This window comes from Scatophagus argus, chromosome 7 (genome assembly GCF_020382885.2).
Source record: "Scatophagus argus isolate fScaArg1 chromosome 7, fScaArg1.pri, whole genome shotgun sequence".
Classification (NCBI taxonomy): Eukaryota; Metazoa; Chordata; class Actinopteri; family Scatophagidae; genus Scatophagus; species Scatophagus argus.
The window spans coordinates 8,560,345-8,576,368 of record NC_058499.1 but is presented as its reverse complement, the minus strand read 5'-3'; the positions used below and the strand labels follow the sequence as shown (position 1 = coordinate 8,576,368).

Here is a 16,024-nt window from a genome sequence, read left to right as displayed (position 1 = left end):
CCAGTTTGACTTAAATCATACTGACTGCTATCAATATGACAAAGATTTGTCTGAAGCAGTTTTCTGCACATTGTATCGATTTGTTTAGTCGAGGTTTGCCAAAGTTCTTACAGTTTGCTTGTTGCCAAACAAATCTAGAGCTACCAGGAGTATTTAAGTAGACATTAACATAAAATGAGTAAGAATCAAGAAGAAGAAACACGATATCAAAACCAAAGCAGGTATTGACAGCCTGTGTTCCAACTTATTTTTACTGGCATCAGTTTTCAAAAAAATCCGTCTGCATGCGTACTGTATTTTGGGTTGACATATTATAACCCTTCTTTTGTATATGATATGTTACAGTGTGCCATGTCCTGACAGTCAGCAGGTTTATCTAGCAACAAACACAGAAGGAATGTGGCAGACAGAGTTTTTCCTCTTCAACAGCAGACTGTGGTGAAGTGTGGTGATTTTCTCGGTTGATTCAAAAATTAGAAAACTTACCTAATACAATTTCCCAAAGCCCAAAGTGATGTCACTTGTATTCAGTTTGCTATATTGTGAGAAAAGTAAAAGCAAAGCTGCAGCCATTACATGTTTGACAAGATCACATATTTCTGTGTTATGAGAAGTTTCCAGTGATAGTATGGACAGTAAAGTACTGACTTTGTGTCATCATCTTTGGCTTGAGCACTGAGTCAGTAGATATAGGATTCACAAAATTATATCTAAACATCTAAATCCATTGGCTAGTTTGTGCCAATGAATCCCTGGATTGTACAGGATTTTAATTAGAATATTGATTGGAACAGTTTGGCAGATGTTGAAATCATTACCCCAGACTCATACACATTGCAGTTGGCTATGCTCTAGGTTCCTGCTCCGTTTTTGCCCTGATTGTGTAATACAAGATAGCACTGGCTAATTACAGTTTGGGTAATGATGTTGGGTCAGATCCATGTTTCTAAAGAGGAAAGAAGCTTGTCAATTCCTTTGTAGTCCAGAAGGTCTCTGTGCAGTGAGCATCAACTGTGTGTACACCCACGACAGAGTGAATGACCGTTATGAAATGTGTGCACATGGATTTCTATGTATGTATATATGTATGTAATGGTGGTGGCATTTGTCTGTCTGTGTGTGTGTCTGTCTGTGTGTATAAATGGGTGTCCATGGCTCCTCAGTGGAAACTTGGCCATGAGCCGAGCTTTGCCCATGAGGGCTGGTAAACATGCTGTGATGGATCTCGCTCTGCAAACAAGTGCCAAACACAATGTAAACTTGTTTCCATCACTCCATTCAGCCTCATGCGCTTCTTTTTTCCCTTCTTGCCCTTTCCACTCGTTGTTTCAACTTTAAATCATGCTGTATTTTATGCATAATGTATAGAATGACTCATAAAAGGTAAAGATGACCTAACATTTGATAACTCAAGTTGCTTTTTTGTTTCGCAGGACAGTTTCTGCTGAGGTGTGATCAAAAAGACGTTTGCTCTTGATGTGTCATTATAATTATAATTATTGAAAGCTGAATGCAGGTGTAAATCAGCTGTGAGGTATGGCGTGCGTTTATTATCATAAAGGATAGGAGGAGAACATATAGGGGCTGCAGGGTGAAGTGGTGTAGTGGTAAACAACTCTGTTGGAAACCAGCCTTTGACATTCACACTTCCTGAGTATACATCAGATGTGTCAGCCGCAGCACCAGAGGCCAGCGTGGGTCTCAGTGAGGTCACATCAGATGACGCCCCCCCATACAACATCCAAACCAGATGTCTGATGAATTGCTCCTCATAAAAGGATTCCTCTTTTACAATGGACCGTGACATTGCCAAATAGGGTAAGGCAGTTACGTGTGCATTCCCTCAGTCGTTCAGATTCTTACGGGTAATTCAGACTGGCCTCTAGACACGTTTGTAGAGATGACTGAAAGAAAATTTCAGAATGATGTTTTCCTGATATGCTGGTTGTAGTCGGACCGTAGTGATTCGTGTCTGTCTCATCTGAAGCAGAAATTGATGCTTTTCATTGGGGAAACATGCAGGTTATGATAAGTTTCGTTCTCCCTGACCATTGACGGTAAACAGATAAACGAGCATAGCTGTTAGCTTTCACATTTTATGTTCCAGATATTCCACATCCGGAATAATTTTCCAGCACTTTACGACACACAGATATAGCTGTTTAGGACAATCTTTTGCCCTGATGGATATGATGGACATAAAAAAAAAGACCAACAATGAGCGTAAAATGAATGCTTATACTGTATGTCCCTGTTTTCTGACTTCAAGTCCTCTCTCTTTTGTCTTGCTCTTATCTTTAGTTTGTAAACACAGAATGTTTGTGTTCCTATCTCTCACCATAGAAACGAGTCCACCGAAGTAATCAACTCTTTCAAAGAAAAGCTACCGTGAGCTCTGATCAGGTGGAGAAAAAACTGATGTGAATCAGCTCACACTTGAAGCCGGCAGTTGTCCTGCATTGTGCATGTGCATGTGATGCACTGCATTGAAAGGGCTGTCTGGCACTCAGTGAGCATGTGCTGAGAGGGTGATGGACAGGACCTGGCCTCCTCCTGCTCCTATCTCTCCCTGTTAGCGCTTCTTCTCCTCCTGTGCTTCCCACTAATCACAACTGACAAGGGATTCACAGGACTCTGTCTACACCAATGGATAGAAAGAGTCATGCTGACCTGTCTCATTCTGAGGGAATGAACACAGGTAGCGAGAGGATTGAAGGGGGTAAAAAGCTTAAGATTTGAAAAACATCAGCACCACAGTCCTGCTAAATATGCTGCTTCTCTGTTTTGAAGGCTGCTGGATTTCCATGAATTAATGAAGCACGCGGGGCGGCAAAAAACAAGACTGTCGCATGACAGAGCATCATCTATTAGAACATTGTCTTCATTTAGATGCCGTGTGAGAAAGACCAGATGTTAAAACGCTTCAGTTTTAAATACACAGCATTAAACTGTGTGTGTGTGTATGTGTGTGTGTGTGTGTGTGTGTGAGTGAAGGAGAGAGTAAAAGAAGAGTTACAGGAGGAGGAAGAGACACGCACAGTATGTACATCAGTTTCTTTGTGTGTGCATCAGCAATGGTAAAGATTACATGCGCTTGCTGGGCTGTAAATGTCTATATATGCCAGGGGGTGCGATCCCATGAGAGCATTACATGGACATCTGAGGGGACACACGTGAACTGTGAACACAAGTGCTTATGCACATGGGAGGATCTGCATGCTGAAACACTGATAGAAACCTGTGATGCAACATCTCATCAGTGACACTTAGAGTATGATGAATATTTCAGTGACCTGGTGGAATGGGGACATGAGGAGTCAAGCTGGAGAGCAACCATGGGACTGTTCTGGGAATTTCACTGCCAAGCAGTTTGCATGCAGGGCTTCCGTTTCTCTGTGGAGTCAGTTAAAAATGAAATCATGTCAACCTCAGGTTCGTTTTTGCATAGGATAAAACTGCAAATGAAAGTGCACCCATTGGCCACTGAGATGTGTCCTGAAATAATTGCTCCTTAATACACCGTATTTATTCCATTCAGAGAGGAGCTCACTAAGAAAATATAGGTCAACTCCATTTTATACAAAAACAGGTTTTCCTGCAGTTTAAATAAAATAAACCGTAAGAATATATATATTATACATAATAATAACAATAATATGGTTTTCAACAAATTACTGAAGAGACAAAAAAATCTTAAGTCAGATCTAATGAGGACAACGCCTGCTGGCTGAGGAACGATTTGGGGGTTTCACTGCAGCTGCAATGTCTTGTTCCCTTTGTGGAGTCTGAACTCGGGGGTGTGAATGAGCTGGGACTCGCGGCTGGTTGGAGAGCTGGTGACAAACACTCCGGATTTGCCCCTCAGAACGCCGAGCAATAACCTGACGGACACTCACTCAAACATCTTAAATTCCTCAGCAGCATTTATCCTCGAAAGTAACAGGACAGCTTCGGCTATTTCAGGAGAGACCGGGAAGTGGCCAAACAATGGACACAGAGAGCGCGTTTTATCGCTGAATGTTCACGGAACGGGATTGATGTTTTGCGAAGACCGCTGCGCGAACCGGGCCGTGGAGCCTCAGAGCGAAGGGAAGGACAACAGAAGTCAAAAGAGACGGCGCTCAACAAAGGAGGGGAAAGCAGGACGCATGTGTGCAGAGAAGCAGTGCCCTAGATCTGTATAGCATCAGAGTTGCTCTGCCATTCAGACTCCTTTCATGCTGTTGTGGGCAGCAGTTTCCCTACCCGCACCTGGAAAAACAAAGAGAATTAGTTCAGTGGCAGCACATCTCCATGCGTAAATGGAGACGCATCGGTGCGTATTCGCTGTACTTTTTCATTATGCGTATAATAAACGATGTTTGTTTTGTCATTAACTCATGCCCTGTCCCATGACCACACTGGTATAGATGCATTATAGACTTCCTCATACTTCATATCTGCCATGAGTGATGGCGATGCCTGCAGAATCTGACAGCACCGGTGCGCCAAGCAGCACTTATGAAAAAAGCTTCAGCGCACCGGATCGCAATGGTTATGTGAAAACATGTGTCATCCCACTGTGCCGTGACCGAGATTACGAGTCGTGGGTGAGGCTAATGTTCTCAAAAATATGGACTTCCCAGAGACTCCGGAGTGCGGTGTGTGCGGGGTCGCTTTCGGTTTTTCTCGCTCTGTTGGTCAAATGTGTAGACTGGAGAGCAGAAGCCAGCAGCAGCAGCAGCAGCGCTGAAAACAGACTCTCGCATTCATCGTCTCCCCTTCACTTCGGTTCAGGCTGCGCGGCGGAGCTGTTGCAAACTTGCTGGAGTGTGGTTTCGCCATTGTTCACCCTCGTATGTGCCTTCTTTTGGGTCGGTGTCTACTTGATCCGCTGCGGGGTTCTAATCCAGACCGCCCTGTCCCTTCTAACCTTGTGCCACCTGGGTGAAGCAGCGGCGTGGTCTCTCCTGGACGGGACAGATGAGCAGCTCTTTTCATTCACGACAGCAGCCGTGGTCGTGCTCATCTGCGTGGCCACCGGCGCACTCATGGTAGCACGGCTGAATCAGGGCATATCTGTGATCCTTTTCATCAGCATAGTCAGGACTATCTCGCTCTTCTCGCTGCACAAAGTACGGGCCACTTGGAGACCGTACGTAGCGTACCTGGTCGGAGTTCTGGGCATCCTGCTGGCGAGGTATGCTGACAAGCTCCTTCCCAACCAAGGGAGACACAAGGAGGGCTGCACCCCCGTGACTGGAGCCAGGGAAGAGATCCCTGTATTTAAAAGGCGCAGGAGGTCCAGTTCTGCGATAGCCTCAGACATGGCACACAGTCAGTCCAACAGTAAGTCACATCGGCGGACCTCTCTGCCATGCATCCAGAGGGATCAGGTAAGAAGTTTGAGTCCCATTCAACTTTTATATTTCTGGCTTGTTTTCTTCTTCCTGTGACGGGTTTTGTTTTTCAGACGAGGGGAGGACAGCAGTGAAATGGCAACAAAATAAGGAGTGTTGGCCTTTTGTGACACTGATTAGAATATTCAGTGTTGTTTTTGTTATTATTGTGACTGTTTAGAAATGCATATAATGTTGAGGATTATAGAGTTTAAAATCATGTGCAGTGTGACACACAACAACAGTAACATGACCATTACTATTATCATGATTATTATTATTATTATTGTGCATTTGCAGGTTGTGATCCTGTTTGCACTGTGGATGTTACAGTTTGTTTGGGTATTCTTTGATATTTGATTAGTTCTTCTTGCTTTGATCATCTTTGGACTCATATCTTGTCATATTCCTCGTGGAGCCACTTGCAGCCAGGGTAGAATATGGAATATTAAAACATAGAATTATTTTAAAAATACATGTTTTGTGCTTGACCTTTACAGTTAAATTATGCCTCATTAGAATCGATTTTTTAGAATCTATTAAGCCATACTTTTCCACATTTAAAAAAACAAAACATAAAACATTGCACCTGTCAGCCCAAGGTGATGGACTAATTCATACCGATGTAACAAGTACAGTTAATGACTTTAGCGCCAAAGTTGGTACTTTGTTTGCCAGAGGGATGCTGTTTTAAAAACAGTTGTTGTGACAAGTGTCGACGAAAAAGGGAAGCTGAGGATACAATGATAGTGATTCATCTGATCTCTAATTATTTATGTCAGACATTTCCTCAGATGATCTCTGAACCACTACCTCAGAACTGACAAATGTATGTTTAGCTTCTGCTCTCCACTTTAATACCACTAGCTCCTCATCACTTATCAGGGCTTGCTGTCCTTAAACCCCAGGAATGTGGCAGCTCTGGCTTTTAAACCCCCTCTGATAGGTACACGTGCTGTGGGGGGTGGGGGGTGTCATTCATGCAGACTCATATCAGCTCCTCAGCCCTCCTTATGGAAAATCAATGAGCATGCTGAGCATGTGAATGGGAAACAGACTTCAGGGGTGATCAAAGCTCCCGTTGTGACCTGTGAGTGCTGTTAGGTTGGGAGATGAGAGGCTGCACTGTCGGCTCGGCCACTTGAAAGATGCCCTCAGCTCTTAGGGCTAGTTAGCGTTGTAGTGTGCTTGTTTGTTTTTCTTTGCGGTCTCTCTCTCTCTCTCACACACACACACACACACCCCTACATATACAGAACTCAGATATGAAAAGACTCTTATTAGATATTTTACAGTTTGCACTTTGTTCTGATTTAAGTTTGATGTCTCAGCTGAAGCTTATTTGAGCATCATTATTAATTTGACAAGCAGTGGTTGGACTGCTGCAGTAATGGAGTAGAGATGTATCTTTGTTTCTGAATGATGAGTGATGAGCTGGAAAATGGCTGGCGATATAGTTTACACTGACTGTTTGGTGATAAGCATGTGCACAGATGGGAGATTATTTTATAGTCTTTTTTAAAGAGGAATGCTGCACATGATAGAAAGAGGAATGTACTTTTGCAGTCTGAATATTTAACTACACAGGCAAAGAAAATACATCTGATGTACATCGTTTGCTTTCTGGCCTTTTTTGGTGTTGTTGTTGCATTGATACATGCATGCATTGTTGCTTATTCCTTATATCTGCAATCTCATATTTTGTACATTATAAAAGCAAGACGGAAACCATATGTAGGTGAAAATAAAGCAAAGCCACTTTTTTTTTCATTTTCACACAGTAGCATTTTCATTATGGCAACAGTGAACAAAGGCATCAAACCACCAAGCTGTAATAAACTCACTTCCATTCGGTCCCGGCAGTGTACGATTTCAAAGACAACAAATACATGAAAAACAAAAGAGTATGGATACCATTACGTTTGGATTCAGATTCCATCACTTTAAGGGATTCAAGATGGAGGCACTTAGAGAACATTTAAAGCAGCCCAAAAAATCAAGACATTAGTCGTAAACAGCTTTCATTGTTACAACTGCAGCGATTAATTTAACATGCCGTGCTTGGTTTGCGTGGTTGCTTCGTTTTTGTCTCCTTTAGATTGTTTTTTTGCAGCAGCAGCAGCAGTGTTCCCATAAAAGCTGAGTGGGATGGAACTACCAGGCAAACACAGCGTGCAGTAACCTGCAAAGATGCTCACTTTTACAACATCCCTGAATCTCCTCTGTCACCTCAGCTCAGTCAGACTGGAGCCCTCTGCAGAGAGGTGATCTCCGGTACGTGTTTTTGTTGTGGGACATAAAGACAACAATGCTCAGACTGTCTAGATAGGATGTGACAGTGAAGACTTTCTGTAATTTGACTGTTCTCCCATTCTGGCTCTCATCTCTGGCGGCGGTGCTAAGCAGTTGACCAGTCATGGCCAGGGCTGTAATTGAGACACACATGGTGTACATATGCTGTCTTAACCGTGTCTTGTCTGTGTGGTCTGTAATGTGTAAACAAGCCCATGCTGACCTACACTAGTCATCACCTCGCTCACACGGGGCTCTGGCCTCCCTAAGGGAGGTCAGGCGCACATTTGGGGGCCACAATGCAAGCACCACATGGTGACGGAAACAGCAGAGATGCCAGAGAGCATAAAGTGTCTAACTGACTCTGCCTGGAGGAGAAAATATAGGCTAAACTGCATGGCGACAACGTGGCTGTAATTTTCCAGGTACCCCTTCTCTCGTTAGATGACCTGAAGAAGCTGAGTGATGTTTTAGCAGTTCTGCCCTTTTGCTGTGTTCAACAGAGTTATGATGTTTTAAAGAAGCAGCAAGAGCACCATGACAAGGAGAAGATCTGCACTTTGTTGACAAGATGATGTTTGCATTAGCGCTGTGCGTCTGAAGTGTTTGAAGAATGGTGCGAGGTTGAACGAGGGATTACAGTTGATACTTAACTTTGTTTTTCTCAGGAAGTTTCTCCCAGACCATAGAGTCTTATATAAAGTTTCTTCAGATTGATAGTCACTGTGTAAAAACTGTTTATTCAGAAAATAAATAAAGCAAAGAGGAATCCCTCTGTCTCTTCTTCCTCACAAGTCTTAAAGCTGCCATGTTGCCTTCCACCACCCTGCCAAAGCCTTCCTCAGGCAATGTTTCAGTCCGCACAACTATAGACTTAATACACAGCCATCTTCCCTCTTTTTTTGTATCAGCTCACTAAGTAGGTGCATTTCACTACGTTGGGGTCGTCCTTCCCATCATCAGCATTATAAAAGAAAGTCATTATCAGCGGATCTGATAGGGGTTAGGGGGGCCGCCACGGGATAGCACGTCTTCTTGGCTTAATACAAAATGACAGGCCGGTCTTCTGTATTTCAGCTGGGGATATTGAACTGGAGGAAGAGGTGTGGACTTGTGGTGTGGATCGCTTTTCACAGCTTGTGAGGAAATTTGAGTCCAAGGCTATCCTGCTGCAGACATCAGCACTGTCGTGGAACTTTCTCTCCTCTCGAGCACAGGAAAGCAGTCTGCCATATTGCCAACGCTCATTGAATTTGTTCAACTAAACCTACCTGGGCTGCAGATTTTGAGCAGGGCTGATATGCCTGGAAAGTGGAGCAAGACGCTTCTGCTTTTTAGATGTTTCTCTTTACGAGGCGTTGGAGGCCACTCCCTTTCCTGTCAGTAGCTCCACCCCTCCTTACAGCGCTCTGCTGTCTAACCTCTCACTGACACCAACACAAATATTATCCCAACCAGAGGAGGAAATTCTTTCTTAACTTGGATGATAAAGATATTTTTTTTAAATCTATGGTAATGACTTCCTGTGGAATGGGATCCAAACATAATTACTGTAGCTGTTGTAAATGTTTCCTGTTACTCTATTTTTGCTGCACCGTCCGTAATTGAATTGTGTTTTGGATGGAGGAGGTTGTTGATAGCCTGTAGGGCAGTGATTTACCACTGGGCCACTGTGCACTCTCATCCCAAACAGCTTGTTTGTATTCTAAACACATAGCCTCGTGGGATATGATGTTTTCTTGCTTTTTTTTTTTTCTTTGACTGGACCGGGCTCTGAATTAGAGACACTCTCAATGAAAGTCCCCCCCCCCCCCATTTGGAAAGGAAGCTCATATCATCATGGCAATGTGTGTCTCGTGATTGGGCAATCCGCTTCACACTTTCAAACTCCATTCAGTCCCAGTGTATTAGCTGCACTGTGCATGTGTGAGGAGGCAAGGGGTGGAGGAATTGGGGTAGGAATGAAAGTAGGTCATTCGAGGTTTTGTTTAGTAGCCAGGCAAAACAGCAGGCTTACTCTTACCCCCCCCCCCCCCCAAAACGGTGGAAGAGTCTTGCATTTGACTGATGCAGTGCAGCAACTTTAAGCAGATTTGTATGTGTTACCTCTGCCATGTTGGCAACCCAGCGTGAAGCCTCATTACACTGGGTTTTGGTCTGTGGTGGCATAAACAAGGGCTTCTTCATTTTCTTTTTCTTTTTCTTTTCTTTTTTTTTTGTCTCACCGAACAAACAGACTCTGAACAGAGTGATGCCATGGCCGGCTCCCAGCTGACCTGGCTCTTATTTTCATAGTTTTGTCATTCATTTCAAGCTGTTGTGATTACATTTTACGCTAAGATTTGGTAACATGATAATATCACTGCAACTGAGTGTGACAGGGCAAGAAATTAGCAGTCAGACAATTATAGATGTTGTAAACAAACACATGGTTTACTAAGATTATCTAAACCACTTCATTTAGGGTTAAAATCAAAAGTGAGCAGACCTGAACTGCTTGTAATAATCCCTCACTGCAAACAAAACCAAAAAGTTGTCTGTTAACTAATTTTCACAATGAACAGTTTAGGTGATCAGTTTTCCATTAGTCTTTGTCCTCTTCTCAAAAAAAAATATCTGGCTCAACATTTTGGGAAATATTGCTATCAGCTGTGTTGCAGACAGTTGGATGAGAGGTTTAGTGCCTCCTTCATGTCTCTGCGGGAAATGTGAAGCTAAAGCTGATTAGCTTAGCATGAATACTTGAAACAGGATGTAACATATAGCCTGGCTCTGTCCCAGGTTTAACACTGTAACAATGCATAACATGGGCTGGAAGGCCCTCTATTTATTTATATATTTTACATCAGAGAAGCTATCGGTTTTTCCCTGCTTCCAGTCTTTATGCTAACGGGAGCTAATCAACTGCTAACACCTGAACATCTGACTGCTGGCTTGGACCCACCTAAATTCTTTTTAGCGGACGTTGCCGTGTTCCTTGATGTTAGCATTTAAGTGGGTGAGAACAGTATTGTTCATGCACATAGCAAAGATATCCCAAACTACGATGCTGTAATGAAGCCGAATTATCCTTTAAACTCTACATTACATGGCTCACCCATCTGTGTCCAATTCTTTCATTACCTTCATTTACAGCAACAAGAGTAGCTCATATCCTGGTTCTTGCCCTGTGTCTCTGATCACCTGAGCCAACCAAACCAGAGGTACAGGACTGAACTGAGCACCCCGCTTCCCCCCCACCCCTGGCAGGACCACGATCTGGCTCCCTACTGATTACCATGGAAATTGTGGAAGGACGTCTGTGTGAGCATGTGTGTGCATGTAAGTGAGCGTGTGTGTGTGTGTGTGTGTGTGTGCGTTGCCAGCAGCTTGATGGCTGCCAGCTGCTGCAGGCTGAGGTTGAATTCGCTCAGAGAAACACGGAGGGCCTCAAACCACAGACACAACCCAACGCAGCTGGAACTGCTAGACAGGCGCAGGCCTCCGGTCCTGACACACAGCACATATATTAACACCTCTGGATCCTAATAACGGCCTCGCATTTGAATAGAATAGCAGAATCTGTAGCAAGTTATGGATTTTTATGTGTGTGTGTGTGTTGAAGGGTAGATCACATGCTGTACTTTCTTCTTCTGCTGCCTGTTCGAGACTAAAGCAATTATGTCACTCAAGTTTTCTGTGTTACCATAAGAGACCGACTATTTCTGTGATGGAGGTGAACAGAATGTTCCTGGCACAAATGTGGTTAAGCTTACAGAAAGTGGGGGTGTGTGCTTGTGCATGAGCATGTTTGTTTGTGAGAGACAAAGATAGAGTGTATGTGTGTGTTTGTGAAGAAGTGGATGCACTTTCGTGTGTACATACGTTAGGTGTGTGTATTTGAATAGAGCTGGGCATTGTTTGAACTTTTTCAATACTGTGACCAGTGTGATACCTGTGATACCTTACGATAGTCTGATATCATACTTTAGTGCATGCACTTGAGAAATATAAAGAACGTTCTTCCACAGTGTAATATTCCCGTTACAAACAGTTCTGCAGAAACAGATGAGAGTCAACTGAAAACCGACTGAAAGATTAAAGTGAGAACAGCGGAAGTGACACAGATGAAGATTACAGAAATCCCTACAAAAACCTGCACTTGTAATGACACAATATTCCCAAATATATTAGTCTCAATATATTAGTAGAAGTTGCTTTTATTTCCAGCTTCAACAGATGATTGTCCTTGTTGTAAAACTTTTTTTTTTTTTTTTTTTTTTTGTGGAGGCTCTTGAAGCTGGATTCTTTTTCAGGCTGAAGTGTAGCTAATATGACTAACAAAGCTGCCAGGTGCAGCACCAGAGGACGTACTGTGCAATTCATTTTCAACTCAACTGAATCACTGTAAACTTAAAAAGGTACATGTCAGACTACTGGACCACATCAGTGAGAGAACTGAACAGACAGGCCTCACATAGAGAGAATTAGACAGGATTTTGTATGTCAAAAATCTAATATTATCTATTTTTTGGTGGGGCTGTAGCCTTGTCGCTGCACATTGGTGCCACTGACGAGCAGTCAGACAAGAAGGTTTGCTAAAATAAAATGCAGTTTAAATTTGATACAATTCTCATTTAAATCAGGAAATTCAAACAAATCAGTTTGTAATGCATTGTTATAGACATGATTTGGGGCATAATGAAAAATATTTGAGATTCAATTTCCAGCTCTGTACTTGAAACAACCACTAGCGTATGCAGCACTGAAGCAAAGTTTTTGCTCTTTAAAGGCCAGGCAGATTAATAGGTGCTGCTACGTATCTGGAATGGCAGCACATCATGTTCAGGTTCAGCTGCCATCATCTCTATTTATCCCCTCTGAAAAGCACACATTCAAGGCAGAGCTACGATGCAGATGCCAATTTGACAATTTACTTGGAGAAATATGAATATACAAAAGGTCTTCCTAAATACAATGCAGTCTAAAACTACAAAAAAATTCAGAAATATTTGATCAAAGAGAAACTCACAAATACCTCAAAGGACTGCAGTTTCATTCCCGGCTTTATTTGCGGAACAAATGTGTGTGTGTGTGTGTGTGTGATGCTGCAGCAATGTTTTTGCTCTTTAAAGGATGGGCAGGTTAATAGGTGCCAGTACGTATCCGGTCCAGCATCACTTTGGGGAACTGAACGCAACACGTTTGGCTTTCATCTCTATTTATCCTAGTGAAGGGCCTTTTCAATCACACCGGGAGCCCACCTTTAAGACACTGATCCCTTACATGAGGGGACATTCCTGTGCTTGCCCCTGCGCTAAATGAACTGGAATGTGCAGGTTGAGCAGACCCTGAAGGACAGGCCTGTGGGCTCATTCACCCAGCCCTCCTCTCCCAGCACACCCTGACCTGAGCCAACACCACCATCCTGGGCTGTCACCAGGTGTGCAGCTGGCCTCTGCCGAATGAATAGATACTCTCACATCGCCCGGGGAAGTGTGTGCTCCAGTGTGTGTATGTGCATGTTTGTGAGAGTGAGGTAGAAGGGAGGAAAGGGGCGGGGAGAGGGGCTGCAGCCCAGACGTAAATAGCTGCAGTCAGTAGAATGTGTGAAAAACAAATGGAAGGAACAACTGGTAATTTCCCCTTCTCAGACTGTGTTTATGTGCACATTTGGGACAGCAGTGTCCCAAAAAATTGATCTCATGGTCTTTGATTGGTGTCCGGGTTCGGAGAGGAAGTGCAGCTAATCCCTCCGGTCCAGTCTGGCCATTGTGTCTCCACCAGAAACAGACCAGGCCACAGTCACTGCTGCCGCTGCCATGATTCATTTAACAAGCAGGAACATTTTGAACCCCTCTGACTGGGGCCGTCCAATAAATCCAAACATGGTCAGCTATTAATTGATTATATTTCAGGAGCATGACAAGCTAATCCACTGCCTGGCTGCAATTTTACAAGCTATTGCATGTGTTTCGTTTGATTCAAATTGTTCATGCAGCATACATTTTTCTCTAAACATCACAACTTCTCGATTTCACCACAGCGCTGTTGTAGGTTATTTCCAAAATGCCAGTGGTAGAAGTAGTGTTCAGATCCTGGATGTAAAGCAGCATAACAACATCATAACAAAAATTTAAAAAAATTACTCCATTACAAGTAAAACTCATGTATGTGCAGAGGTGCAGAAGTTTTATCAGCAAATTGAATTTATAGTATCAAAAACAAAAACAGTACTTGTTATGCAGCAGGCTGTCTTGCCAGTTATTGTATATATTATGACAAAGGATTATTATTACTGATTTTCAAACACTTCAGAAGCTTTTTAATTACATATCTTGTCAAAGTGAAGCTAATTTTTACACTGTCAGTGCATACAAACTGATCTTATGTTTTGTATAAAGTCTTAATCTGCAAAACTTGGCTGCCAGTTAAATGGAGTAAAATAAGTACAATATTTCCCTCTGTCAGCAGGCTGCACGTCTGTCTAGCTCGACAGCGTGGTACTAGGAAATGTGTTATTGTAACTTCTGCCTGCTGAGCCCTCCCCGTCCATCCAGCCCGCTGCCTCACTGCCTCGCCATGAGCCTGTCTGTCCCTGCAGCCAACAAGGCTTCTGCTGTTCGCTGCTCAATGCTATGTTTTACTCTCTAAATATGTTAGAGAGAGAGAGAGAGAAAAAAAACCCTCTGTCTGTACATCTGTCTGTCAGTCAGGTTATTTCACTCCTCGCAGGGCCGAGAGTCTTAGGGTTTGGGTTAAGGGCTGCTTTCGTCCAGTCACTTTTAATTAGACAGATATTAAAAGAGCAGTGTAAAGCTGCAGTGCTGTGCTGAATTTGCATAATAGTTTACAGTGTTTGTATGATTTTTATGGACATACTGTATAGGAACAAATAGCAATGCCCAAATGTTGGTCATGAGGCTCATTTTAACTTTGTGGTGCCATTTATGGAGCACTTTGGTCACTTTTCTCTGCAAATAGAAACCACTAATGGTCAACTCAGGGAAATAAGTTATTTTTATTAATAAGAAGTGGCAATAAATGGGGAAAGAGGTCAAAAATTAAAAAGCAAACATTTTGCCTCTGTGATTGCAATATTTTCTATTTTTATGTGTTTGTTTGCACTGTTCCTTGTAGAAAGAGGTGTGTGTGTGTGTGTGTGTGTGTGTGTCTATAAAGTATGTGGAGGTTTGTGCATTATCAGTTATTAATTTGGGACACTAGAAAAAGTGTACAGGAACTTTTCCCCCTCTTTTTAATGTGCTAAGTGCAATGAATATTTAATTTTTAATTTTTAAAGCGGAATGAAACTGTCTCATGTCAGTTAGGTACATAGTGTGAACAAGACATCCTCAGCGCCCCCAAGAAATTCCCACACTTGCAAGGGTTCAACTGCCACTGTATTATTCAGTTTCAAAGTGTGAGTCTCTGCTCAGTTGTTAAGGAAAAGGTGAGACGAAGGCAGGAGCCTGTCCTTCCTGCCCAGGATTTCTGCCCATGAGGAGTACGATAAATTAGTGAACCACTTCAGTATGTTTTTTTTATACACCGTAGCAACCTGCCAATTCACACACACACACACAGCAGCAGACTGGCTATGCAAGGTCTCATTGATTTGTTGCTCTGCATTGCCTGGAGACACTAAACGATGTCAGAGCTGACTTGCTCTTATGCAGGTGACATCCGTTTATGCTTGGTCACAATTGATGGCTTTGAACAGCAGGTTCTGTCTGTGTGTGTGTGTGTGTGTGTGTGTGAGTGTATGGTCCTGTGTGGTGCAGATAGTGGGCTTTTGGTTCCAAGCACCCCTTTCTGCCCAAGCTCACCAGCTAATTGCTTTTATGGAGCACGCGCCAACCCTGATCCACGGATGCTGGTTCAGGTCACGTCTCTGCCTGGAAAACAAGAAGTGAGAAAAGACGTGCCATGACGACATGTGAGCCTGGCTGATAAGACGCACGGCGTTGTTTCAGAAAACTTCAAATGAATCGCCGTCCTCGGTCCTTCGTCCACCCAGATAACACATAGCCACATGTAAGAAGCATGCATCTATGTGAAAATCAAAACTGGGCTCACAACAATGTGATTAAGGTTAGAACAGACACGGACGTTTATTTTAATGAATATGTGGCTTGGGATGCCTCAGGTTTCTCTCTCCATGATGTTTTCCATTAGTTGCTGTTCCATTCATGCCCTCACTGATCTGTGTGTTGTCTCCTGCAGGGCTGGACTGCTTCAGTGAAATCTCTATACCTACTCAAGCAGACACCTCGTCTCTTGAGTTTTTTCATTGTTGTTTTTTTTTATTTTAACTCTCATCTTTCCACTGACAGTGGAAAGAGTTTAGTGTCAGGTCTTCAGGCTCCGGGCAG

The 16,024-nt window shown here is 43.1% G+C and overlaps 1 protein-coding gene across 4 annotated transcripts in view; it reads left to right on the top strand.

Moving 5' to 3' along the window:
* Positions 1 to 16,024, top strand: part of LOC124061601 (cGMP-inhibited 3',5'-cyclic phosphodiesterase A-like) — a 112,409-nt gene that overhangs the window by 40,905 nt on the left and 55,480 nt on the right. Inside the window, exon 1 of one of the 4 annotated variants that reach the window (XR_006843779.1) lies at positions 3,636 to 5,375. The exons of 1 other annotated variant lie outside the window; for it this stretch is intronic. Coding sequence is in view for 2 of the 3 variants with exons in the window: in XM_046393612.1 (XP_046249568.1) it covers positions 4,452 to 5,375 (924 nt within the window). In the remaining variant the exon portion in view is untranslated. Of the gene's footprint in view, positions 1 to 3,635; positions 5,376 to 16,024 lie in introns of those variants that run through there. 2 more of the 4 variants (XM_046393612.1, XM_046393611.1) reach the window with 2 other exon arrangements.